Genomic DNA, 25,132 nt, shown 5'->3' with positions numbered 1-25,132 from the left:
ACGCTCCTACTAGCCCTGGGCTACTAACTTTAAACGCTGTGTCGCTAGCGTAGTGGCAACTACTCCGCGGCTTCCCTGTTCCATCTACTGCTGCCCCCTGGACACTATGATCACTTGGCTACATAGCTGATGCCTGCTGGACTGTCCATTAATTCACGGTACTCCATTCTGTTTATTTTTTTTATCTGTCGGCCCCAGCCGCGAACTCAGGCTCTGGGTGTAGTTATTCCGACCCTCTCTGCCTAGTCATCGCCATTTTACCTGCTGTTGTTGTGTTAGCTATTAGCTGTTGCTGTCTCACCTGTTGTCTTAGCTAGCTCTCCCAATCAATATCTGCGATTACTTTATGCCTCGCTGTATGTCTCTCTCAAATGTCAATATGCCTTGTATACTGTTGTTCAGGTTAGTTATCATTGTTTTAGTTTATAATGGAGCCCCTAGTTCTACTCTTCATACCTCTGACACCTCCTTTGTCCCACCTCCCACACATGCGGTGACCTCACCCATTATAACCAGCATGTCCAGAGATACAATCTCTCATCATCACCCGGTGCCTGGGCTTACCTCCGCTTTACCCGCACCCCACCATACCCCTGTCTGCACATTATGCCCTGAAATCTGCTCCTTTTATTCTTTGTCCCCAACGCTCTAGGCGACCAGTTTTGATTATCTTTAGCCGCACCCTCATCCTACTCCTCCTCTGTTCCTCGGGTGATGTGGAGGTAAACCCAGGCCCTGCATGTCCCCAGGCACCCTCATTTGTTGACTTCTGTGATCGAAAAAGACTTGGTTTCATGCATGTCAACATCAGAAGCCTCCTCCCTAAGTTTGTTTTACTCACTGCTTTAGCACACTCTGCCAACCCTGATGTCCTTGCCGTGTCTGAATCCTGGCTTAGGAAGGCCACCAAAATGTCTGAGATTTCCATACCCAACTATAACATTTTCCGTCAAGATAGAACTGCCAAAGGGGGAGGACTTGCAATCTACTGCAGAGATAGCCTGCAAAGTAATGTCATACTTTCCAGGTCCATACCCAAACAGTTTGAACTTCTAATTTTAAAAATGAATCTCTCCAGAAATAAGTCTCTCACTGTTGCCACCTGCTACCGACTCCCCTCAGCTCCCAGCTGTGCCCTGGACACCATTTGTGAATTGATCGCCCCCCATCTAGCTTCAGAGTTTGTTCTGTTAGGTGACCTAAACTGGGATATGCTTAACACCCCGGCAGTCCTACAATCTAAGCTAGATGCCCTCAATCTCACACAAATCATCAAGGAACCCACCAGGTACAACCCTAAATCCGTAAACATGGGCACCCTCATAGACATTATCCTGACCAACTTGCCCTCCAAATACACCTCTGCTGTCTTCAATCAGAATCTCAGCGATCACTGCCTCATTGCCTGTATCTGCTATGGGTCCGCGGTCAAACGACCACCCCTCATCACTGTCAAACGCTTCCTAAAACACTTCTGCGAGCAGGCCTTTCTAATTGACCTGGCCTGGGTATCCTGGAAGGATATTGACCTCTTCCCGTCAGTTGAGGATGCCTGGTCATTCTTTAAAAGTAACTTCCTCACCATCTTAGATAAGCATGCCCCGTTCAAAAAATGCAGAACTAAGAACAGATATAGCCCTTGGTTCACTCCAGACCTGACTGCTCTCAACCAGCACAAAAACATAATGTGGCGGACTGCAATAGCATTGAATAGTCTCCGCGATATGCAACTGTTCAGGGAAGTCAGGAAAGCAAAGGCTAGCTTTTTCAAGCAGAAATTTGCATCCTGTAGCTCTAACTCCAAAAAGTTCTGGGACACTGTAAAGTCCATGGAGAACAAGAGCACCTCCTCCCAGCTGCCCACTGCACTGAGGCTAGGTAACACGGTCACCACCGATAAATCCATGATAATCGAAAACTTCAACAAGCATTTCTCAACGGCTGGCCATGCCTTCCACCTGGCTACTCCAACCTCGGCCAACAGCTCCGCCCCCCCCCCCCCCCCCCCCCCCCCCCCCCCCCCCGCAGCTACTCGCCCAAGCGTCCCCAGCTTCTCCTTTATCCAAATCCAGATAGCAGATGTTCTGAAAGAGCTGCAAAACCTGGACCCATACAAATCAGCTGGGCTTGACAATCTATACCCTCTATTTCTGAAACTATCCGCCGCCATTGTCGCAAACCCTATTACCAGCCTGTTCAACCTCTCTTTCATATCGTCTGAGATCACCAAGGATTGGAAAGCTGCCGTGGTCATCCCCCTCTTCAAATGGGGAGACACCCTGGACCCAAACTGTTACAGACCTATATCCATCCTGCCCTGCCTATCTAAGGTATTCGAAAGCCAAGTTAATAAACAGATCACTGACCATCTCGAATCCCACCGTGCCTTCTCCGCTGTGCAATCCGGTTTCCGAGCCGGTCACGGGTGCACCTCAGCCACGCTCAAGGTACTAAATGATATCATAACCGCCATCGATAAAAGACAGTACTGTGCAGCCGTCTTCATCGACCTGGCCAAGGCTTTCGACTCTGTCAATCACCATATTCTTATCGGCAGACTCAGTAGCCTCGGTTTTTCTGATGACTGCCTTGCCTGGTTCACCAACTACTTTGCAGACAGAGTTCAGTGTGTCAAATCGGAGGGCATGTTGTCCGGTCACTATGGGGGTACCACAGGGTTCAATTCTCGGGCCGACTCTTTTCTCTGTATACATCAATGATGTTGCTCTTGCTGCGTGCGATTCCCTGATCCACCTCTACGCAGACAACACCATTCTGTATACTTCTGGCCCTTCCTTGGACACTGTGCTATCTAACCTCCAAACGAGCTTCAATGCCATACAACACTCCTTCCATGGCATCCAACTGCTCTTAAACGCTAGTAAAACCAAATGCATGCTTTTCAACAGTTCGCTGCCTGCACCCGCCCGCCCGACTAGCATCACCACCCTGGACGGTTCCGACCTAGAATATGTGGATATCTATAAAAACCTAGGTGTCTGGCTAGACTGTAAACTCTCCTTCCAGACTCATATTAAACATCTCCAATCCAAAATCAAATCAAGAATCGTCTTTCTATTTCGCAACAAAGCCTCCTTCACTCACGTCGCCAAACTTACCCTAGTAAAACTGACTATCCTATCGATCCTCGACTTCGGCGATGTTATATATAGTTTAACCATAATTTTTGCTGTATTATTTGTTCTGTCTTTTCTGGTGGATTAAACTGAAATTGCAACCAACTTTCTATCACTTGTTGTAAAAATAGTGATATTTTGGAGATGATTTCAATAAAAAAAAATTAAAGTGAGATATTGTAATCTGAATAAAGGGAAAAGGGCCATTCTTGAACCTGGGGTGAGACATTCTTACTAATCTACTTGAGAACCAGTTTGGATTTAAGTGTGACTGAAGCCTTTAGTGAGAGGTCTAATGCTTTAATATTTAATAATTTCTTCCCTCGGAATTCATATTCATTATATAAATAGGCCTGTTTTAATTTTGTCTTGCTTGCCGTTTCAAATAACATGTAATATTTTTAGCTCATATAATAAAAGAACAGGTTGCTAGGTGTAGGCAAGGCCACAAGCAAATAGGTAAACTGGGATACGACTAAAGAGTTAATCAGGGTGATTTTTTCTTCTCACAAATAGACAGGTATTTTTCTTTCCATGGTAGAAAGATCTTATCTATTTTTTAAACTTTCTATTAAAATGTATTGTAGTGAGAATTTCTTTTAGGATATGAATACCGAGTATGTCCATATCACCATCAGACCATTTTATTGGTAAACTACACAGTAATGTACAAGTTTTTTTTTTTTGTGATCTAATACGTAGTATAGTACATTATAATACACTGAGGCTGTTCAGGGATCCAAATTGTGGATTGAAAATAAAACATGAACCATCAGCGTACAATGACACCTTTGTTTTTAAGCCCCTTGATATTATTGTTGGATCTAATTTTAATAGCTAAGATTTTGATGGCCATAATAAATAGATATGCCGATAGTGGACAACCTTGTTTTACTCCTCTTTGAAAGTTTAATACTTTCGGAGAAGTAGTGATTATCTACTATTTTACAACTTGAGTTACTATAGATAACTTTAACCCATTGTATAACATATTCTCAAATGTATATATTTCAGGCATTTATATATAAATTCCAGGCATACTTTATCAAAAGCCTTTTCAACGTCCGCTATGAACACCAGGCCTGATTTCCCAGATTTTTCATAGTGTTCTAATTGTTTCCAATACTTGTTTTATATTATCTCCAATGTAGAATAATTTTTTGCCGGGATTTTTTTGTTGTTGTCAAACTGCAATCAATTATGGATCATCATGTCATCAGAATCAGACCCTCAATATTTATTGGAAAGGCGCATCAAGATCACTGTGCACTTTCACCGCACTGTGAAGTTCATAAGTTATTTAATCTGTAGCCTAATAAACTGCATGGTTTCCCTAGTCGTAGTGGGAGGACCACACAACATATCATTGCGTGACTCCAAGTTTGCTTCGATATGATGGTCATTATATCAATAGGCGTTTCCATTACAAATCTCGCATAGTTCATTTTACCGACACAAAAAGAACGAAGGAATGATCTGTCGGCATTTATAAAATTGTACCGAAACGTCCTAGTTCCATCCCAGCTGTCATTATTTATTTTCTAAGTTATGACTTTACTCACCTAAAAACTCTGGATGGAAATGTGGTTAATGAAGTACCAAAAAGGAGAATAGGATCTCACAGCTTCTCCATCTGCTGTGGCTAGTTGGGTAGACACATGACCAAAGTCTTCAAAGGACAAGTTAACCTCCTTTAACTCCTGATTACCATAATAATAGGATGGAGTTGTTTCTTTATGCCTGGCATCAGGCTGTCAGCATTATTAGCTCAATGCCTCCTCCTCCTAGAGGGGAAGACGGACGGACGCCACTCAGTGATTACATGCACTTGAAACAGTAGTGGACCATAATCATCAGCCTCTGTCCTCTTAGTGAACTAGCTGCCCACTGATAAATACATGCAAAGGGAATCTTTCTGAAAAACTGCCATATAGTAGTAGGACAAGGCTATTACTGTTGGCACTTAACCTCAGTGACAGCACTCAGTGACAGCACTCAGAGTTCCACTCAAACTGATGCAACTGGCTTGTTTTGGTAACAGACATTAACCTCCCCTGCACACACTAGCTCATGCCTGTCACTCCTGCCTCTGATCACAATCATGACAGAAAAAATGGAAAGGCCCATTCTTAATTTAATGGCAATCATAGAGTGGAACTAAGTGGACTTAATGTGTGTGTATGAGAGAGTGTATGTGCGCGTTCAGAAATGAACCAACCCTGGAGTAAATCAGAGGGTTTAATCACTGTGACAGTATTATCCCGTCTGTCCAAGCTGAGTCACTGAGAAATTACTGTTTTACTCTTTCATGTTTATTTGCTCTGTGTTAATGTTTAAGTGTGTGTCTTTGCACCCCTGCTGCTTCATGTTGCTAACGGCTGGATGGTGGGGTTAAATAGACTTTGATCAGAGCCACAGTGGAGCTCCACGTGGAGACAGACGGCGCTTTGACTCACAAAACTACAGCGAGATGCCCTTTCTTCCCGCTCTATCATCTCTTTCATGTGCTAATAAGCCAACATGATATCACATGCCATTTGTAAAGGTAAGACAATGAAACTTGCAGCATTCATAGACTAAAAGCACTCTTCGCAGAACTCTGTATTGTAGAATTTCCAGGGAAATATGTGTCTCGCAAGGAATTCCACCACCGACCCATTGGATAAAATTCCATACAGTCCAACATAGTTCCTGTAACAACTGATTGTCCATTGTGAAAGCATATGTGCAGACATGCAAGTTTGCTAATTAGACACAGTTTTGTTACCTTGACCATAAGATAAAGACCCACATACACAGAAAGACTGGGTGCACACATCCATATCTGTATACTACTGTATATTCTGTGAACTTGATCCAGGATTTGATAGCACTGCTAGCTGATAATCATAACAGTTATCACAATTTCATTCATCCTCTGAGATTCAAGTTTTGTAATTGTCCTCGCTATTAGATCATCAAGGACAATAAAACAAATATAGGAATGAATTGGAAAGACATGTTAATTGTGATTTACAGATACAATAAGCTTGACCATAATAAGGCTCCAGCATCTCTAATCATCCTTTATGGTCCATGACTAAAGCCAGGGCTCTGATTCAACCAGGTTAAGATGCAGCTTTCAGGGCGTCACTGACACTGCCTAATAGACACCCATCTGAGGTAACGTTTCAACCCTTGCAAATATCCAATTAAAATAGTTAAATTATTTTTTAATTTGGACCCCAGATCAGCGCTCGCTTAAACTAATCTTGGCACTGAGAACCAATTCTCATGTGTGACATCACATCTGTCACAAGAGACTAGTAAAAACAGCAAACTTGATTTTAAAATGTAAACTCATAACGTATAGGGACAAACTTTTCTGCTCTGTTTTCACACAAATGTTTAACTGCTTCCACGGACCACATCAGGGTGGTCATTGTGTGGGTGTCCAGACTGAGGAAGAGAGATTGGCTTGGACTGAGAGCAGGAGTGAAACCGCCAGCCTGTAATGTACTCATCATGACAAAATGTGACCGACAGAAAAACAAATGTAAAGAAGAAACAAAGGATGTCTCCATGCAACTGATGTACTCCCACAGCAAAAAATAAACATTTAAGACTATGGAAAAGGACAAATTCACACATCATGGTTGTCACATCTACTCCCGCTCTTTCCCTCTGGCGTTCGGCGTAGCCGGAATACTAACCCCGGTCCTGGGATCCATCACTACCCACACCTGGCATCAATCATTACGCACACCTGCACGTCATCATCAGACACACCTGGACTCCATTACCTCACTTATTACCACCTCTATAACTGGCACTCCCTTAGATTCTTTCCCCAGTCAGTATTGTTCCTGTGTTTATGCGTAGGCGCTAGTGTTATGTTGTCTCGTTCCAAGTTTGTTGTTTTATTAAATGTTTCACCTGCTTCTCGACTCTTAGCATCTCCGTTACAATGGTGGTGTTATCAATAAATATCATGGAATCTGTTCAATTTCTGAATTGACTGGCATCGATGTGGAATTGACTCAAATTCCAAGAGACAATGGTCTGATTATGAGGAAAAGTTGTTTTGAATTGCATTGAACATACTTGATAATTTGTTACACCTTTGCTGGCTATCATCACATTAGAAAGGATGTTCTGTTCAAAGAGACCATTACAAAGTACACAGATGCTACACCTCCCTTTTTAAAACCTCCCTCAATAAAATGTAGTCTTTGACCACACATACCCACGTCAATGTCCCAGTTTAGGCCCATGTCCCACAGAACCTGGATAGGGAAGATGGGGAAGGTGATCCCTATAGCCCTACAGTCCCTGACAAACTTGAGGAAGGGGTCGATACGGAAAAAGAGCTGGGTGATGATGAAGTCGGCCCCGGCGTCTACTTTCTCCTTCAGATGTCTCAGGTCCTCGTCGTAGCTCTCCGTGGCCGGTGGGGTAGCCTGCCACAATGAAAGGGTTTTAATGCTCAATTCGTGTGTGTTTGAGTTTATATAGATCACATTTGTGACCTGTTTCAAGAAACTAGGCGTATGTCACACGTCACTACTTCACAGGAGAGGCATTTTAATGTTTTTTTATTCAGAAAATGCCTTCTGGAACATGTGAACTTTCATGTGCCTTAATAACAAACGTGTATGCCATTTGTAAATATGAATACAATTGTTAAATTACGAGCCTAGTTGGTTTAGCCACGGAAAAAGGCAGGGACCTTCCAGCTAGCCATTATTGGTTGAAATAATGGATGGGCTGGACATGCCGAGAGATGAGTTCGGATTGGCCTGCCATGTAGCACGCTTCTTTCTATAACACGAGCTGCTCAGTATTTGTAGATAATCCTTGTTACCGCAGCTTTTTTGAAAGATATAAAGTTTGCCATGGAAAACTGCAAAAGTGTTGCTTCAGCTCTCAACAACATCGCTTTGCAGAATTTAGCAGGCGCTATCGACAAAGATCCGTGGGAAAATTTATGATGGACCACTTTCTGCACACGGTCAGTGTGAACTGGAGCAACTTGACACAACAACGGGCCAGGTAGCCTAATGTAGCGGCAGGTAGCCTAGTGGTTAGAGCATTGGGCCAGTAACCAAAAGGTTTCTGGATTGAATCCTCAAGCTGACAAGGTAAAAATCTGTCGTTCTGCCCCTGAACAAGGCAGTTGTTCCCCGGTAGGCCGTCATTGTTTACAATTGGCTCATTCATCCCCCTCCTCTCCCCTGTAAATATTCCCCAGGTCATTGCTGCAAATGAGAACGTGTTCTCAGTCAACTTACCTGGTAAAATAACGGATAAATAAAAAATAAAAAAATAAAAATTGTAAATAAGAGTTTGTTCTTAACCGACTTGCCTAGAAAGTAAAGTAAATATTTTTCAAACCTAAAAACCGGCTGTAGCTATCTACAAACCAAAACGGAAAAGACACGCTGCCGTGAAGCGTTCAGCCATGTATACGGGTAACAGGCTAGCTACATTTTCAGATATTATACATTTCTAATTTTGTCAGAAAGTCATTTCATTGCAAGTTAAAGCGTACTGTTCGCTAGCTAGCGAACGTTAGCTCGCTACATGTCTAAAGAAAAGACTCCACTTCGCCAGAGGATTACATGACACAGCAAGTTAGCCAGGTGTGTCTGGGGGTGATTATGGCCATCTATTATATTTCATGAACATGTGTACAGTATCAGTCAATAGTTTGGACACACCTACTCATTCCAGGGTTTTTCTTTATTTTTACTATTTTTTACATTGTAGAATAATAGTGAAGACCTCAAAACTATGAAATAACACATATGGAATCATATGGGGCGGTAGGCTCACGTCACTAGGCAGCTCACGGATGCGTTTCCCTTTTGTAATACATTATAATTTTCAAGGCCTGCCACATCCGACAAGCATCAGAGCCGGCGTACTAGAATTTGATCTTAGTCCTGTATTGACGCTTTGCCTGTTTGATTGGTCGTCGGAGGTCATAGCGTTATTTTTCATAAGCGTCCGAATTAGTGTCCCGCTCCTTGAAAGCGGCAGCTCTAGCCTTTAGCTCAGTTGCTTGTAATCCATGGCTTCTGGTGTGGATATGTACGTACGGTCACTGTGGGGACGACATCATCGATGCACTTATTAATGAAGCCGGTGACTGATGTGGTAAACTCCTCGATGTTTTCGGATGAATCCCGGAACCTTTTCCAGTCTGCTAGCGTAATAGTCCAGTAGCTTAGCATCTGCTTCATCGGACCACTTCCGTATTGAGCGCATCACTGGTACTTCCTGCTAGAGTTTTTGCTTGTAAGCAGGAATCAGGAGGATAGAGTTATGGTCAAATTTGCCAAAGGGAGGGCAAGGGAGAGCCTTGTATGTGTTTCTATGCGTGAAGATCTAGTATGGTGTCGTCTATAGCTGCACAGGTGACATGTTGGTAAAAACATAGAATATTACAGTTCTTCAGGTCCCGTTGATAAAATAGTCTCGAACAGAGGTCATCCAGTTTGTTCTCTAGTGACTGTATGATAGAATGGAGGGTAGAGGCAGTTTATTTGCTTGCCAACATAGTCCAGTCAGGATACCGTCTCCTCTGACTCTCTTGCGCCGTCGCTTCCTCTTTCAAGTCCTGGGATTAGGGCCTGGTCCGTAGTAAACACGTTGAAGTAGAAATTGTCATCCAAATCGAGGTTAGTGATCTCTTTTCTGATGTCCAGAAGCTGTTTTTGGTTGGCAGAGATATTATGTACAAAAACAGTTAAGATCAGCGTAAAAAAATACAGAAAATAGCAGAATTGGTCAGGAGTCTGTAAAACGGCTGCTATCCACTGCAGCGCCATCTCACCCTGTAACAATCAAGCTAATTTAGTCTTTGGTTTATTTAGTAGAATGACAATTACCTACAGCGCGGTTCCCCAACTGGCGGTCCGCGGCCCGAATTTGGCCTGCGTGTGGCCCCCCAAGTTTAGAGCCTTTTTCTTTTCTTTTTTCAACCACCGGGAAATCAGCGATTTTTATTTAAGAAATCTGTATTCCCACACATAATTTGAGAGAAGTGATCGTATACAAATGTGAGCAAGGTTCGAAATGATTATGTTTTAGTTAAACATCTGTTTGGGCTTCTTGCGGTCAATTTGCAGTCTACAAATTATTTGTAATTATGTTGCGACCTCCCGACCATCTGCTCAAGAAAAAATTGTCCCGCGGCTGAATCTATTTGATGATCCCTGACCTATAGTATACTGATAATATATTACTGTACTGCTATTGTAACTGTGAAAGCAATGTTTCTTAGCCTTTCTAGCCCAGGGGTTCCGCTAGCGGAACACCCACAACATTCCGCTGAAAAGGCAGCGCGCCAAATTCAAAAATATTTTTTGGGAATATGTAACTTTCACACATTAACAAGTTCAATACAGCAAATGAAACAGCTTGTTAATCTACCCATCGTGTCTGATTTTTTAAATGTTTTACAGTGAAAACACAACATATTTATGTTAGATCACCACCAAATCCAAAAAACACACAGCCATTTTTCCCAGCCAAAGATAGTCACACAAAAGCAGAAATAGAGATAAAATGAATCACTAACCTTTGATAAACTTCATCAGATGACACTCATAGGACATCATGTTACACAATACATGTAACGCTCTGGGTGTCGGGGGGTGTGAAGTCAGGCGCAGGAACAACAGAGAGTTCAATACAGTGCTTTTAATGCACAACCGGCAAACAATGTCCACACGGAAATACTGGGTGTAACAAACAAATGTCCCATACACGGAGGACAAAAACCCAGTCCAAAATACAATCGATGAACGAAACAAACAATACGTTCATCTACTCCCGAATCCAAAATTACAACTGAACAATCCCGCACAAAGAAACGTACGGGCTGGCTGACTAATAAAGCCCAACTAATTATAATCACCTAAACACAGGTGTAACAAATAAACACATAAGGAGGGGGAGGAAAAAGAGTCAGTGGCAGCTAGTAGGCCGGTGACGACGACCGCCGAGCGCCACCCGAACGGGAAGGGGAGTCACCTTCGGTCGGAGTCGTGACAATACATTTATGTTTTGTTCGATAATGCGCATATTTATATCCACAAATCTCGGTTTACATTGGCGCCATGTTCAGAAATGCCTCCAAAATATCCGGAGTAATTACAGAGAGCCACGTCAAATAACAGAAATACTCATCATAAACTTTGATGAAAGATACATGTTTTACATATAATTAAAGATACACTGGTTCTTAATGCAACCGCTGCGTCAGTTTTTTTTTTACTTTAGGAAAAAGCATACCATGCAATAATCTGAGACGGCGCTCAGAAATACACAACATTTCTGTTGGAGTCAACAGAAATACGAAATTACGTCATAAATATTCCATTACCTTTGATGATCTTTCATCAGAATGCAGTGCCAGGAATCCTAGTTCCACAATAAATCGTTGTTTTGTTCGATAATGTCCATTACTAGTGTCCAATTAGCTACTTTTGCTAGCACATTTAGTTCACATGTCCAAACGCTGGCGCCGGTCCAGGCGAACTCGGACGAAAACTTCAAAAAGTTATATTCCAGGTCGAATAAACTGGTCAAATTATGTAGAGAATCAATCTTCAGGATGTTGTTATCATACACTGCTCAAAAAAATAAAGGGAACACTTAAACAACACAATGTAACTCCAAGTCAATCACACTTCTGTGAAATCAAACTGTCCACTTAGGAAGCAACACTGATTGACAATAAATTGCACATGCTGTTGTGCAAATGGAATAGACAACAAGTGGAAATTATAGGCAATTAGCAAGACACCCCCAATAAAGGAGTGGTTCTGCAGGTGGTGACCACAGACCACTTCTCAGTTCCTATGCTTCCTGGCTGATGTTTTGGTCACTTTTGAATGCTGGCGGTGCTTTCACTCTAGTGGTAGCATGAGACAGAGTCTACAACCCACACAAGTGGCTCAGGTAGTGCAGCTCATCCAGGATGGCACATCAATGCAAGCTGTGGCAAGAAGGTTTGCTGTGTCTGTCAGCGTAGTGTCCAGAGCATGGAGGCGCTACCAGGAGACAGGCCAGTACATCAGGAGACGTGGAGGAGGCCGTAGGAGGGCAACAACCCAGCAGCAGGACCGCTACCTCCGCCTTTGTGCAAGGAGGAGCACTGCCAGAGCCCTGCAAAATGACCTCCAGCAGGCCACAAATGTGCACCCTTCTCAGAATTCTCACTTCCTGTTTGGAAGTTTGCCTGCCATATGAGTTCTGTTATACTCACAGACATAATTCAAACAGTTTTAGAAACTTCAGAGTGTTTTCTATCCAATAGTAATCATAATATGCATATATTAGCATCTGGGACAGAGTAGGAGGCAGTTCACTATGGGCACGCGATTCATCCAAAGTGAAAATGCTGCCCCCTATCCCAAACAGGTTTTAAACCCACTGCACCTAATTCAACTGTGCAGGCTTTGATCATGTGTTACCCTGATGACAAAGAGAGATTCACACTCTGGTTTTGTCCCAAATGGCTTCCTATCACTATAGTGCACTATATAAGGGATAGGGTACCATTTCAGATGGAGCCTCTGCCTCTGCCTGAATAGTATAACATGTCTTTACCTCTCTCTCTCTCTCTCTCGGCAGGGGCTGTGGTTGTTGCCTTTGTGGTGTGCTATCTACCGTATTATGTACGGCGCCTCATGTACTGTTACGCAGAGTTCACAGAGTGAGTAACATGCAGACATTTCAATGGGTACACATACCAGTAAATAAGTGAACATCCATCAATAAGTGTTTTATATACTTTATTTCATACATAGTACACACACATTGGTTGACTGGTCAGAGAGTCATCCATCAGAGCAGGGTAACAGAGGGGAGCCCAGCCACCCATTCAGAGTAGATAGATCTCCCTGATTAAATTAGCATCATTTGTCAGAGAGAGTGCAAGCTTTATTTAGCTAAGTCTTTCTCTCGCCAATGTCCAAACGATCGCCTGACTACTCTCAATATATGTTTTTTTAATTGAACCAAATGCACACCATTGAGTAAGTGATTACAGAAGGGAGTTTAAAGCTAAGGAAGCACGTCCCAGAAACGATTTTAAAAAAAGGCAAACAATTATTTAAATTTACAATGACACATTAATTGGCATACATGTTGGTGATATGAAGCTTTTCAGTATTGCATCAGTCAATGAAAACCACTGATTGTTCCTCCCTGTGCTCCCCTCCCTCCACCTCCCCGACAGGGAAGGGTATGATTACTACCACTACTTCTTCATGGTGACCAACGTCCTCTTCTATGTGAGCTCAGCCATCAACCCAGTCCTCTACAACCTGGTCTCAGCCAACTACCGGGAGATCTTCTTCAACACGCTCCGCTGCCTCTGCCTACCATGTCGTCGCAAGAAACAGAGACGTCCTCTGACCAGACACTCCATCAGCATCTGCAGTAACCACACCTTCTCCTCCAACATCATCAAGGAGACCGTCTACTGACGACGACAGAACCACACCCCTGATAACATTCCATTTCAGAACTGCAATGTATGTATTCTAGTACTCGGCAGGACTAAATATGGGCTTGATGGGGACTCTGGCACTTTGAATCACTGACACGTTGTGCTACATAGGCTACACACACAGAACATATCCAAAATGTGATATTGGTATGATCACTAATAAAAGAAAGAAAGATTAAGTGTTGGATGTAATAGTCTTTAACGCTGTAAATATTGTAACCTCTATGTACATTCAGATTTTTATAGAACTATCAATGCTACTCGGATTTAACCACTTACAGTAGTTTATAAAATTATATGATGACGATCAGAACATTCTGCACTTATCAGCATACGTATGCATCTTTGAAATAGGAGGCAAAAAACTCTACGCTGTGACAGTTACCAGGAAGTGACTTCCCCTCAGTTTTTGAACATTGTAGGCTTTTTAATTGGTCTTCAATGGGAAAAAACTAAAAGCAATGGTGTTTCAAGGGCAAAAACTTCATAAAAGGCATCTGGCAGAAGTAAATTCATCCACATACACAAATATATGTGTATATATATATCTCTAATGCATTTTCATGAATTTTATGAAATAACCAGTGCATAAGATTAGGGGACATGACGCGGCAGTAAAGTGGAAGGGGCGGTGACTTTCACAGGGTGTTATCCAACTCTTTTTTGGGATACAGAGAGTTGGTGATCAAATTAACCACCATTTGTTATCTGCTGAGGAACTAATGCCTGGAAAGAGTATTGATAAAAACAAAATGTCTGGTAATTAAAACAATGAAATGGTCTGCTTGGACTGTGAATGTTAATGAAATGCTGAGAGAAGATGTAATATTATGAAGGGGAGCAACAGATGGCAGTTACAGTTAATGGATGATCTGCTGTGGGGTTGAGCCCTATAGGCTTTTCTAGTATGCCAACTCCTGACCAATTACAGCAAACACAGCTACAGTTGAAGTCAGAAGTTTACATACACCTTAGCCAAATACATTTCAACTCAGTTTTTCACAATTCCTGACATTTCATCCTAGTTAAAATTACCTTTCTTAGGTCAGTTAGGATCACCACTTTATTTTAAGAATGTTAAATGTCATAAAAATAGTGGAGTGATTTATTTCATATTTTATTTATTTCATCACATTCCCAGTGGGTCAGAAGTTTACATACACTCAATTAGTATTTGGTAGCATTGCCTTTCAATTGTTTAACTTGGGTCAAATGTTTCGGATAGCCTTCTACAAGCTTCCCTCAATAAGTTGGGAACTGGAGGAAGCCTGGCACCATCCCTACAGTGAATCACAGTGGTGGCAGCATCATGGTGTGGGGATGTTTTTCAGCAGCATGGACTGGGAGACTAGCCAGAATCAAGGGAAAGATGAATAGAGCCAAGTACAGAGAGATTCTTGATGAAAACCTGCTCCAGAGCACTCAGGACCTCAGACTGGGGCGAAGGTTCACCTTCCAACAGGACAACGACCCTAAGCACACAACCAAGACAATGCAGGAGTGGCTTCCGGACAAGTCTCTGAATGTCCTTGAGTGGCCCAGCCAGAGCCCGGACTTGAACCCGATTGAACATCTTTGGAGAGACCTGAAAATAGCTGTGCAGAGACGATCTCATTCAACCTGACAGAGCTCAAGAGGATCTGGTGAAAAGAATGGGAGAAACTCCCCAAATACAGGTGTGTCAAGCTTGTCATACCCAAGAAGACTCGAGGCTGTAATCGGTGCCAAAGGTGCTTCAACAAAGTACAGAGTAAAGGGTCTGAATACTTATGTAAATGTGATATTTCAGTTTTTTGTATACATTTACAAAAATTTCTAACAACCCGTTTTTAATTTGTCATTATGGAGTATTGTGTGTAGATTGAGGGGGGGAAAACAGTTTAATCAATTTTAGAATAAGGCTGTAACCTAACAAAATGTGGAAAAAGTCAAGGGGTCTGAATACTTTCCAATGGCACTGTATTAAGTGCATTAATGACAGAGTAACAGTTTGTTGTACAAGGCTATGCTCAGGATATCTAGGCACAAATCTATTACCACTTTCCCAGCCATTGCCATGGTGATGGTTTGAATGTGATCCTAATAAGAAAACAAAACTTTGAAAGTTATGTTTTTCTCCCCAAAGATAGCTTGGATATGAGGTGAATGTAGTCAACAGTAGCACAGCGTAGCCTAAATGTTTAAGTCTGGAATCCTAAATCAAAATAATGAGTAATGATTTAATTCTATGAATGGTGATCATCAAATTCCTGAACTGAAAGTGGGTGCAGTATGAACAAGCATGCCCCTCTTCAACGCTGCTGGCAGGCTTTGATTAGTAACACAGTATGCACCAACAAACGCCTTGTAGCCTTCAATATAGTTTAACGTTTCAAAGTGTATTCCCCACGTGCACAGGATACAACAGGTGTAAATAGTACAGTGAAATTCTTAGTGGCTAAGGAGGGTGTGTCACGCCCCTCAATACGCCACAGTACATTGAAATAGACCACAACCCTGAACCATGGTACTTACCTACTGGGCAAAAACTTGTTAAATCAACATTGTTTTCACCTAATTTCAACCAAAAAGATCTATGTGATGATGTTAAATCAACACGGAAAACTCATTGCATTTGCAAAAAGTCATCAACGTAAGGGCATTTAAAATATTTTTCACGTAGCTTTTAACCTAAATCTAATGACATGGTGACATGTTTTGTCCATTTCACATTGAATTCACAATAGTTGACGTTTCAACCAAATGTATATCAAAACTAGATGTTGAAATGACATCTGTGTCCAGTGTGTCGCTTCTGACAGGTGCTGTTGTACGTAGTCATACCGTTTATCTAAGGATTTGCTCATGGTGTACACCTGCTGCTTACTGTAACTACTGTGCTTTATGCCAATGGTGATGTCTTTGAGTTTTGATTATGCTATTTTTGTTATGGACAATGGAGGCTTATTTCTGCTTTATCTAAGAGTTATATACTGTATAGATGGCTCTGCTTTATATAATATATGTTTTGAAAATAAATAGTTCCATCTCATTTTGCTATCCATGAATAAAAGAGTGAATATAGTGATATCAGTTTCCTTGCTCTGTTGTTGATGATCTTCCACACACAGACACACACACACACCAAGTACACAGACACACACACACCAAGTACACAGACACACACACACCAAGTACACAGACACACACACACCAAGTACACACACACTCACACACCAAGTACACACACACACAGGCACACCAAGTACACACACACACAGACACACCAAGTACACACACACACAGGCACACCGTGCATTCATACTGCCGCACAGACAGGCACACACTCACACACCAAGTACACACACCACACACTCCCAGATGGATATACCAAGAGGCAGGCATATCAAGCACATGCATCATTTAGCACAGATGTGTCTGACCTTTTCTAAAGTGTACCCTCGTGGCTTATCAGCTCTGCCTTTTATAATGGAGCTGTCAATCACGGGGGTCATGGGACAAGCTGAGAAAGAGTGTGTTCTTCATCCACCTAGCCCATTGAGTGTTTTGTGGTGGTAAAAGTCCTCAGCCATAACTACAGTTGAAGTCGGAAGTTTACATACACCTTAGCCAAATACATTTAATCTCAGTTTTTCACAATTCCTGACATTTAATCCTGGCAAAAATTCCCTGGTCAGTTAGGATCACCACTTTATTTTAAGAATGTGAAATGTCAGAATAATAATAGAGAGAATGATTTATTTCAGCTTTTATTTCTTTCATCACATTCCCAGTGGGTCAGAAGTTTACATACACTCAATTAGTATTTGGTAGCATTGCCTTTCAATTGTTTAACTTCATGTTTTGGGTAGCCTTCCACAAGCTTCCCACAATAAGTTAGGTGAACTTTGGCCCAATCCTCCTGACAGAGCTGGTGTAACTAAGTCAGGTTTGTAGGCCTCCTTGCTCGCACACGTTTTTTCAGTTCTGCCCACAAATGTTCTATGGGATTGAGGTCAGGGCTTTGTGATGGCCACCCCAATACCTTGACTTTGTTGTCTTTAAGCCATTTTGCCACAACTTGTAAGTATGCTTGTGGTCAATGTCTATTTGGAAGACCCATTTGCGACCAAGCTTTAACTGCCTGACTGATGTCTTGAGATGTTGCTTCAATATATCCACATCATTTTCCTGCCTCATGATGCCATCTATTTTGTGAAGTGCACCAGTCCCTCCTGCAGCAAAGCACCGCCACAACATGATGCTGCCACCCCCGTGCTTCACAGTTGGGATGGTGTTCTTCGGCTTGCAAGCATCCCCCTTTTTTCTCCAAACATAACGATGGTCCCTATGGCCAAACAGTTCTACTTTTTTTTCATCAGACCAGAGGACATTTCTCCAAAAAGTACGATCTTTGTCCCCATGTGCAGTTGCAAACCGTAGTCTGGCTTTATTATGGCGGTTTTGGAGCAGTGGCTTCTTCCTTGCTGAGCAGCCTTTCAAGTTATGTCGATATAGGACTTGTTTTACTGTGGATATAGATACTTTGTACCTGTTTCCTCCAGCATCTTCACAAGGTCCTTTGCCGTTGTTCTGGGATTGATTTGCACTTTTTGCACCAAAATACGTTCATCTCTAGGAGACAGAACGCGTCTCCTTCCTGAGCTGTATAACGGCTGCGTGGCCCCATGGTGTTTATACTTGCGTACTATTGTTTGTACAGATGAACGTGGTACCTTCAGGCGTTTGGAAGTTGCTCCCAAGTATGAACCAGACTTGTGGAGGTTTACCATTTTTTTCTGAGGTCTTGGCTGATTTTTTGGGATTTTCCAATGATGTCAAGCAAAGAGGCACTGAGTTTGAAGGTAGGCCTTGAAATACATCCACAGGTACACATCCAATTGACTCAAATGATGTCAATTAGCCTCTCAGAAGTTTCTAAAGCCATGACATTATTTTCGGGAATATTCCAAGCTGTTTAACGGCACAGTCAACTTAGTGTATGTAAACTTCTGGCCCACTGAAATTGTGATACGGTGAATTATAAGTGAAATAATCTGTCTGTAAACACAAAAATTGCTTGTGTCATGCACAAAGTAGATGTCTTATCAGACTTGCCAAAACTACAGTTAACAAAAAATTTGTGGAGTGGTTGAAAAACGAGTTTTAATCACTCCAACCTAAGTGTATGTAAACTTCCGACTTCAAATGTACCTCTATGTGATGAACAAAGAAAGCAGTACATCGCTTATAAAGATTTGTTCAACAATTTAGCAAATGATAAAGCTGTTTTAAGGCATTGAACATGCAGGCAGCTGCGTTGAGTTTATTTTCAAGTGCTTTCCCTGTTTCACTAGTCTACCCTATACCGTACTTTCTCAGAGATGCAGATGAAGTACACTGTGACTCAAGATAACTCCCCATTCATTTGAATACCAAATTAACAGTGCAGAAGCCAAGTGACAGTTTGTAAAGTCTTTTTCTTAGAGCAATAGCAATTTGCACAGATGCCCAACTTGGTAAAGTTAGGAGCTTTCTGAAAGTCCAACCCTGATGCAGCTTAATGTTCATGCCATTTCACCCATCTGTGCTGTTCGTCCTCACCCAATTCCATATTCCCCTCTGCTTCTCTCTATCTCACTCCATTTTCACTCTCTCTCTCTGCCTGTTCTCTCTCTGCTCTCTCTGGCAGGTCCTTGTTAGGGTTCAAGGAAACAGTTACCCTATTGGGCAAAAGCTGGTTGAATCAACATTTTTCCACATTATTTCAACCAAAATATCTATGTGATGGTGTTGAATCACAGTGGAAAACTGATTTGATTGGTAAAAAGTAAAGGCATTTACTCTTTTCACCAAACTTTTATCCTAAATCCAATGACATGGTGACATTTGTTGTTGATTTCACGTTGAATTCACGGTTAGTTTTGACAACTGAACTAAATGTAAATCAAACCGAGAAGTTGAACTGACTTCTGTGCCCAGTGGGATGGCTCTGCCTTTCTCTCTCTGTCCAGAGGGCTGAGTCACCCCCCTCATGATTATGTCACGAAGGCAGGACTTGATTTACAGCAGGTGTTGGGGGATTGCACAAAATAGGAACATGTGGATTAAAACAACCGGCATGGCACACCGGGTAGAGTTCACCTCAGTGACCAGCCTTCTCTTCTTAGGAAATCATGCAACATAAATCATAATCTCCTCTCATTTCTGCTCTGTCAACCGCTTGGCTACTCCCGTTCAGGGAGGGAGAGGAGCTTACAAGATTCCTGCCTGGCAGAGTGGAGAGAGAATAACTTGTAGCCTGCAGGGCAGACTGAATAATTCACTACAGCCAGGTTATGTTCGTTTTGTTTTAAAGCTGGAACCCAAGGGATTGTTTATTCCTGTAAACTCCAAATCTCCTTACTCTCACTAACGATAAATGCAGTGATCAGATGACAGCCTGAGTTAAGGAATGCATGTAAGATAGAAAATCATCTAAGACAGGTGCAGAAGATCTTCGATATTACCAGTGGCGTCATTCCCATAGGGAACACAAGGGCATGTGCCCCCTCAGATATTTTGTTTTGTTTTTTTGTGTTCAACTAACTACTAAACTTCATTTTTAAGCCCACGGTTTATCAGAATTATTTATAAAAAATATCTCAACAGTATTTTGTGTAGGGGGCACACTGACTGGAACACCCCCCCCCCCCTATTCTCCCTAGTAAGTTTGTGTACCTTCCAAGGTACACAAAGGAGCAAAGATATGCTAGGCAGGACGCTAGATACTCTAGTGCGTGCAGAGAGTATCGTCAGTGGAGGAGGAGAGAGAGTGCAGCGTTTTATTTATTTTAGCTGCCGGTGATGGGAAGGACTCGCAAGATGTATGTTTTTAACTTCTTGTCAATAGGGGGTGCTGTTAGCACTTTGTAATAATTACGTTCCCAAATTAAACTGCCTCGTACTCAATTCTTGCTCGTACAATATGCATATTATTATTACTATTGGATAGAAAACACTCTCTAGTTTCTAAAACCGTTTGAATTATATCTGTGAGTGAAACAGAACTGGACTTAGAGCAATTTTCCTATGTGGATGTGAGGATGCAGAATTCTGCAAGCTGTTCTGAGATCTGTTTATAAATCTGCCTGTCTTCTATTGGTTGAGATGCACTGCATACGCCTTCCCCTGGTTGTTAGCGAATAGTGAGACTTGAAATGGAGTCTCTACGCAGATCTGAAAGTTTATAAAGGAAGTGTCTGGTCTTTTCCCTCTTCGCTCTGACGCAGGGAGGACCTTGGCATATCGTACTAGAACCTTCGGTTATAGCTCTTAGAAATATCCGGCTGTGTTTTTATTCGATATAGGCGTTAAAGACATCATAATGTTGTTATTTTAAACCGAATTATATCAGTTTATGTCAGTATATTGCGATTTTCGGGTATTTATTTTTGTGACGTTCTAGGGAGTTGGGTATCTCTGGCTCACATGCTACTGTTTACTGCTAATTGCAACGTTGAAGACGACATTCTACAACCGAGCAACGATTCTTTTGGACAAAGGACACCTTTCCCAAGATTCTGATGGGAGTTCATCAAAAAGTAAGAACTATTTATGCTGATAATTCGTTGTTCTGTTGAAAAATGTTAAATGCATAAGCCGCCATTAATTTCAGTGTAGCCTCGCTTTAACTTCTTATGGCTGCAGGGGGCGTATTGAGTAGCCAGATAATATGTTCCCATTTCAAACGGCGTCGTACTCAATTCTTGCTCGTACAATATGCATATTATTATTACAATTGGATAGAAAACACTCTCTAGTTTCTAAAAACGTTTGAATTATTTCTCTGAGTGAAACAGAAATCCTTCTGCAGCACTTTTCCTGACCAGGAAGTGAAATGTCAGAAATCTATGCTCTGTTCAACCTCATGCCTATACATGGGCGTGTTACGTAGGAGTCTACAAACACTTCCTACGCCTTCCCCTGGTTGTCAAGATGCGGTGAGAGAAGAAATTTCGTGTCTATCTTGGTCAGAGGTGGAATAAAAGGTCTTTGTTTGACGTGACCGTCCATTTCCTGTTTCTGGAGCGCGCAAAAGAGGACACGGATATGCCTTCTGTTTTGCTGTCGTTATGAAAGACGAACATCTCCGTCTTAGATTTGATTTGATACATGTCACCATATCATCGTAACGTATGTTTTTTCAATATAGTTTAATCAGATTATTGAAACTTTTTCGGGAGTTTTGCCGTGTTCCGTTTTCTAACTTTGTTGACGTTGGAGTAATCCGTGTCACTTGGCAAGTGGCCATGCTAAATGAAGAGGGATATTTGCCGTTCCAGATCAAAACAACGACTATTCTGGACAAAGGACACCTTATCCAACATTCTGACCGAAGATCACCAAAAGTAAGAAACATTTTATGATGCTATTTCTAATATCTGTCGTGCATGTTGACTGGTCGTGGGCGCCCAAGTGTTTCTGGCTATTGTGGCTATGCTAATATCACGCTACATTTTGTTTGCGCTGTAAAACATTTAATAAATCGGAAATATTGTCTAGAATCACAAGATGCCTGTCTTTCAATTGCTGTACACTATGTATTTTTCAGAAATGTTTTATGATGAGTAATTAGGTATTTGACGTTGGTGTCTGTAAATATTATGGCTGCTTTCGGTGCAATTTCTGATTGTAGCTGAAATGTAAACTATGAATTATACCTGAAATATGCAAATTTTTCGAAAAAAACATATGCTATACAATAAATATGTTATCAGACTGTCATCTGATGAGGTTGTTTCTTGGTTAGTGGCTATTTTTATCTTTATTTGGCCGAATTTGTGATAGCTACTGATGGAGTCATAAACTGATGGAGTAAGAATATTGGTGTCTTTTGCTAACGTGATTAGCTAATAGATTTACATATTGTGTCTTCCCTGTAAAACATTTTAAAAATCGGACATGTTGGCTTGATTCACAAGATGTGCACCTTTCATCTGGTGTCTTGGACTTGTTAATGTGTGAAAGTTAAATATTTAAAAAAAATATCTTTTGAATTTCGCGCCCTGCACTTGAGCTGGATGTTGTCATAAGTGTACCGGTGTCGGGCTGCAGCCATAACAGGTTAACGCACGCTGTATGTTGTAGTAACGTTAATTTTAAAAATGTAACACAGCGATTGCATTAAGAACTAATTTGTCTTTCATTTGCTGTCCAACCTGTATTTTTTAGTCAAGTTTATGATTATTTATTGATTAGAATAGGTGCCTCTCCAAAGATTTCTCCCGACATTTTCTGGGCAGCTTGGCAACTTTTCTTATTGTATAACCACGATTTGTGCCGCTAAATATGCACATTTTCGAACAAACTCTATATGCATTGTGTAATATGATGTTATAGGACTGTCATCTGAAGAATTCTGAGAAGGTTAGTGAAAAAATTTATATATTTTGGTGGTTTATACATTATCGCTATTTTTGGCTTGATTCAATGCTGTTGTGATGTTTGCTAATGTGGTAAGCTAATATAACGCTATATTGTGTTTTCGCTGTAAAACACTGAAAAAATCTGAAATATTGTCTGGATTCACAAGATCTGTGTCTTTCATTTGCTGTACGCTGTGTATTTTTAAGAAATGTTTTATGATGAGTAATTAGGTAATACACGTTGCTCTCTGTAGTTATTCTAGTCGCTTTGGTGAGAGTTGTGATGGTGGCTGCAATGGTAAACTATGATTTATACCTGAAATATGCACATTTTTCTAACAAAACATATGCTATACAATAAATATGTTATCAGACTGTCATCTGATGAAGTTGTTTCTTGGTTAGTGGCTATTTATATCTTTATTTGGTCGAATTTGTGATAGCTGATGGAGTAAAAAACTGGTGGAGTAAAAAAAAGTGGTGTCTTTTGCTAACGTGGTTAGCTAATAGATTTACATATTGTGTCTTCCCTGTAAAACATTTTAAAAATCAGAAATGATGGCTGGATTCACAAGATGTGTATCTTTCATCTGGTGTCTTGGACTTGTGATTTAATGATATTTAGATGCTAGTATTTACTTGTGACGCTATGCTAGGCTATGCTAGTCAGCTTTTTTACTGATGGGGGTGCTCCCGGATCCGGGTTTGGGAGGAATTAGAGGTTAAATTAATTTGATCAAGCTATGTAGTCTATTAATTCCTTTTTGATGAATAAAAATAAAACAATGTTTTGTTATTTCTCTGTAATACTAGCCACCTACTGTAGCAATTTTATGAAGTTGGCTTTAGCTAGCCAGCTATAGAAGTTCCCAATCTCCCAACTTCATAGCTAGCAACCAAACCATTTCAGGCTATCAATCAAGTAGAGAACCTTGCCTAACTATCTTAGCCGGCATGCCTGTTGGCAAGGTAGCTACTTTAGAAAAGTAATCCACTACTAAATGTACTGAATAAGACTCCATTCCTTTCAATCTATTACCCAGATTTTAGCAGAGATGCAGGGAAGCCTATTTGTGGAATCGTGTGGTAGCCAAAGAGGTGTTAAACAGATCAAAAAATATATATTTTGTATTCACCCCCCTTGGCGTTTTTCCAATTTTGTTGCATTACAAACTGTAACTTAAATAGATTTTTATTTGGATTTCATGTAATGAACATACACAAAATAGTCCAAATATTCCAAAATCAAACAAATAACTTGTTTTAAAAAATTATACAAAAAAAACCCTGAAAAGTGGTGCATGCATATGTATTCACCCCCTTTGCTATGAAGCCCCTAAATAAGATCTGGTGCAACCAATTACCTTCAGAAGTCACATAATGAGTTAAATAAAGTCCACCTGTGCAATCTAAGTGTCACATGATCTCAGAATATATACACCTGTTCCAAAAGGCCCCAGATTCTGCAACACCACTAAGGAAGGGACACCACCAAGCAAGCGGCACCATGAAGACCAAGGAGCTCTCCAAACAGGTCAGAGACAAAGTTGTGGAGAAGTATAGATCAGGGTTGGATTATAAAAAAATATCCAAAACTTTGAACATCCCATGGAGCACCATTTAAATTCATTATTAAAAAATTGAAAGAATATGGCACTAGAACAAACCTGCCAAGATAGGGCGGCCCACCAAAACTCACGGACCAGGCAAGGAGTGCATTAATCAGAGAAGCAACAAATAGACCAAAGATAACCCTGAAGGAGCTGCAAAGCTCCACAGTGGAGATTGGAGTATCTGTCCATAGGACCACTTTAAGCTGTACACGCCACAGAGCTGGGCTTTACGGAAGAGTGGCCCGAAAAAAATAAGCAAACATGTTTGTTGTTCGCCAAAAGGCATGTGGGAGACTCCCCAAACATATGGAAGAAGGTACTCTGGTCAGATGAGACTGAAATTGATCTTTTTGGCCATCAAGGAAAATGCTATGTCGCAAACCCAACACCTCTCATCACCCCGAGAATACCATCCCTACAGTGAAGCATGGGGATGGCAGCATCATGCTGTGGGGATGTTTTCATCGGCAGGGACTGGGAAACTGGTCAGAA

The 25,132-nt window shown here is 41.3% G+C and overlaps 1 protein-coding gene across 2 annotated transcripts in view; it reads left to right on the top strand.

Moving 5' to 3' along the window:
- ntsr1 (neurotensin receptor 1 (high affinity)) overlaps nt 1-25,132 on the top strand; it is an 86,257-nt gene that overhangs the window by 49,212 nt on the left and 11,913 nt on the right. The window contains exons 3-4 of one of the 2 annotated variants that reach the window (XM_039008363.1): nt 12,762-12,843; nt 13,369-14,422. The exons of the other annotated variant lie outside the window; for it this stretch is intronic. Of the exons in view, the coding sequence (XP_038864291.1) occupies nt 12,762-12,843; nt 13,369-13,618 (332 nt within the window). The 3' untranslated portion in view covers nt 13,619-14,422. Of the gene's footprint in view, nt 1-12,761; nt 12,844-13,368; nt 14,423-25,132 lie in introns of those variants that run through there. 2 annotated transcript variants of the gene reach the window in all.

The sequence above is a fragment of the Salvelinus namaycush genome, chromosome 14, assembly GCF_016432855.1.
Source record: "Salvelinus namaycush isolate Seneca chromosome 14, SaNama_1.0, whole genome shotgun sequence".
NCBI classification, from domain to species: Eukaryota; Metazoa; Chordata; class Actinopteri; order Salmoniformes; family Salmonidae; genus Salvelinus; species Salvelinus namaycush.
The sequence above is the reverse complement of the archived record's forward strand: the minus strand, read 5'-3'. Positions and strand labels throughout refer to the sequence as shown.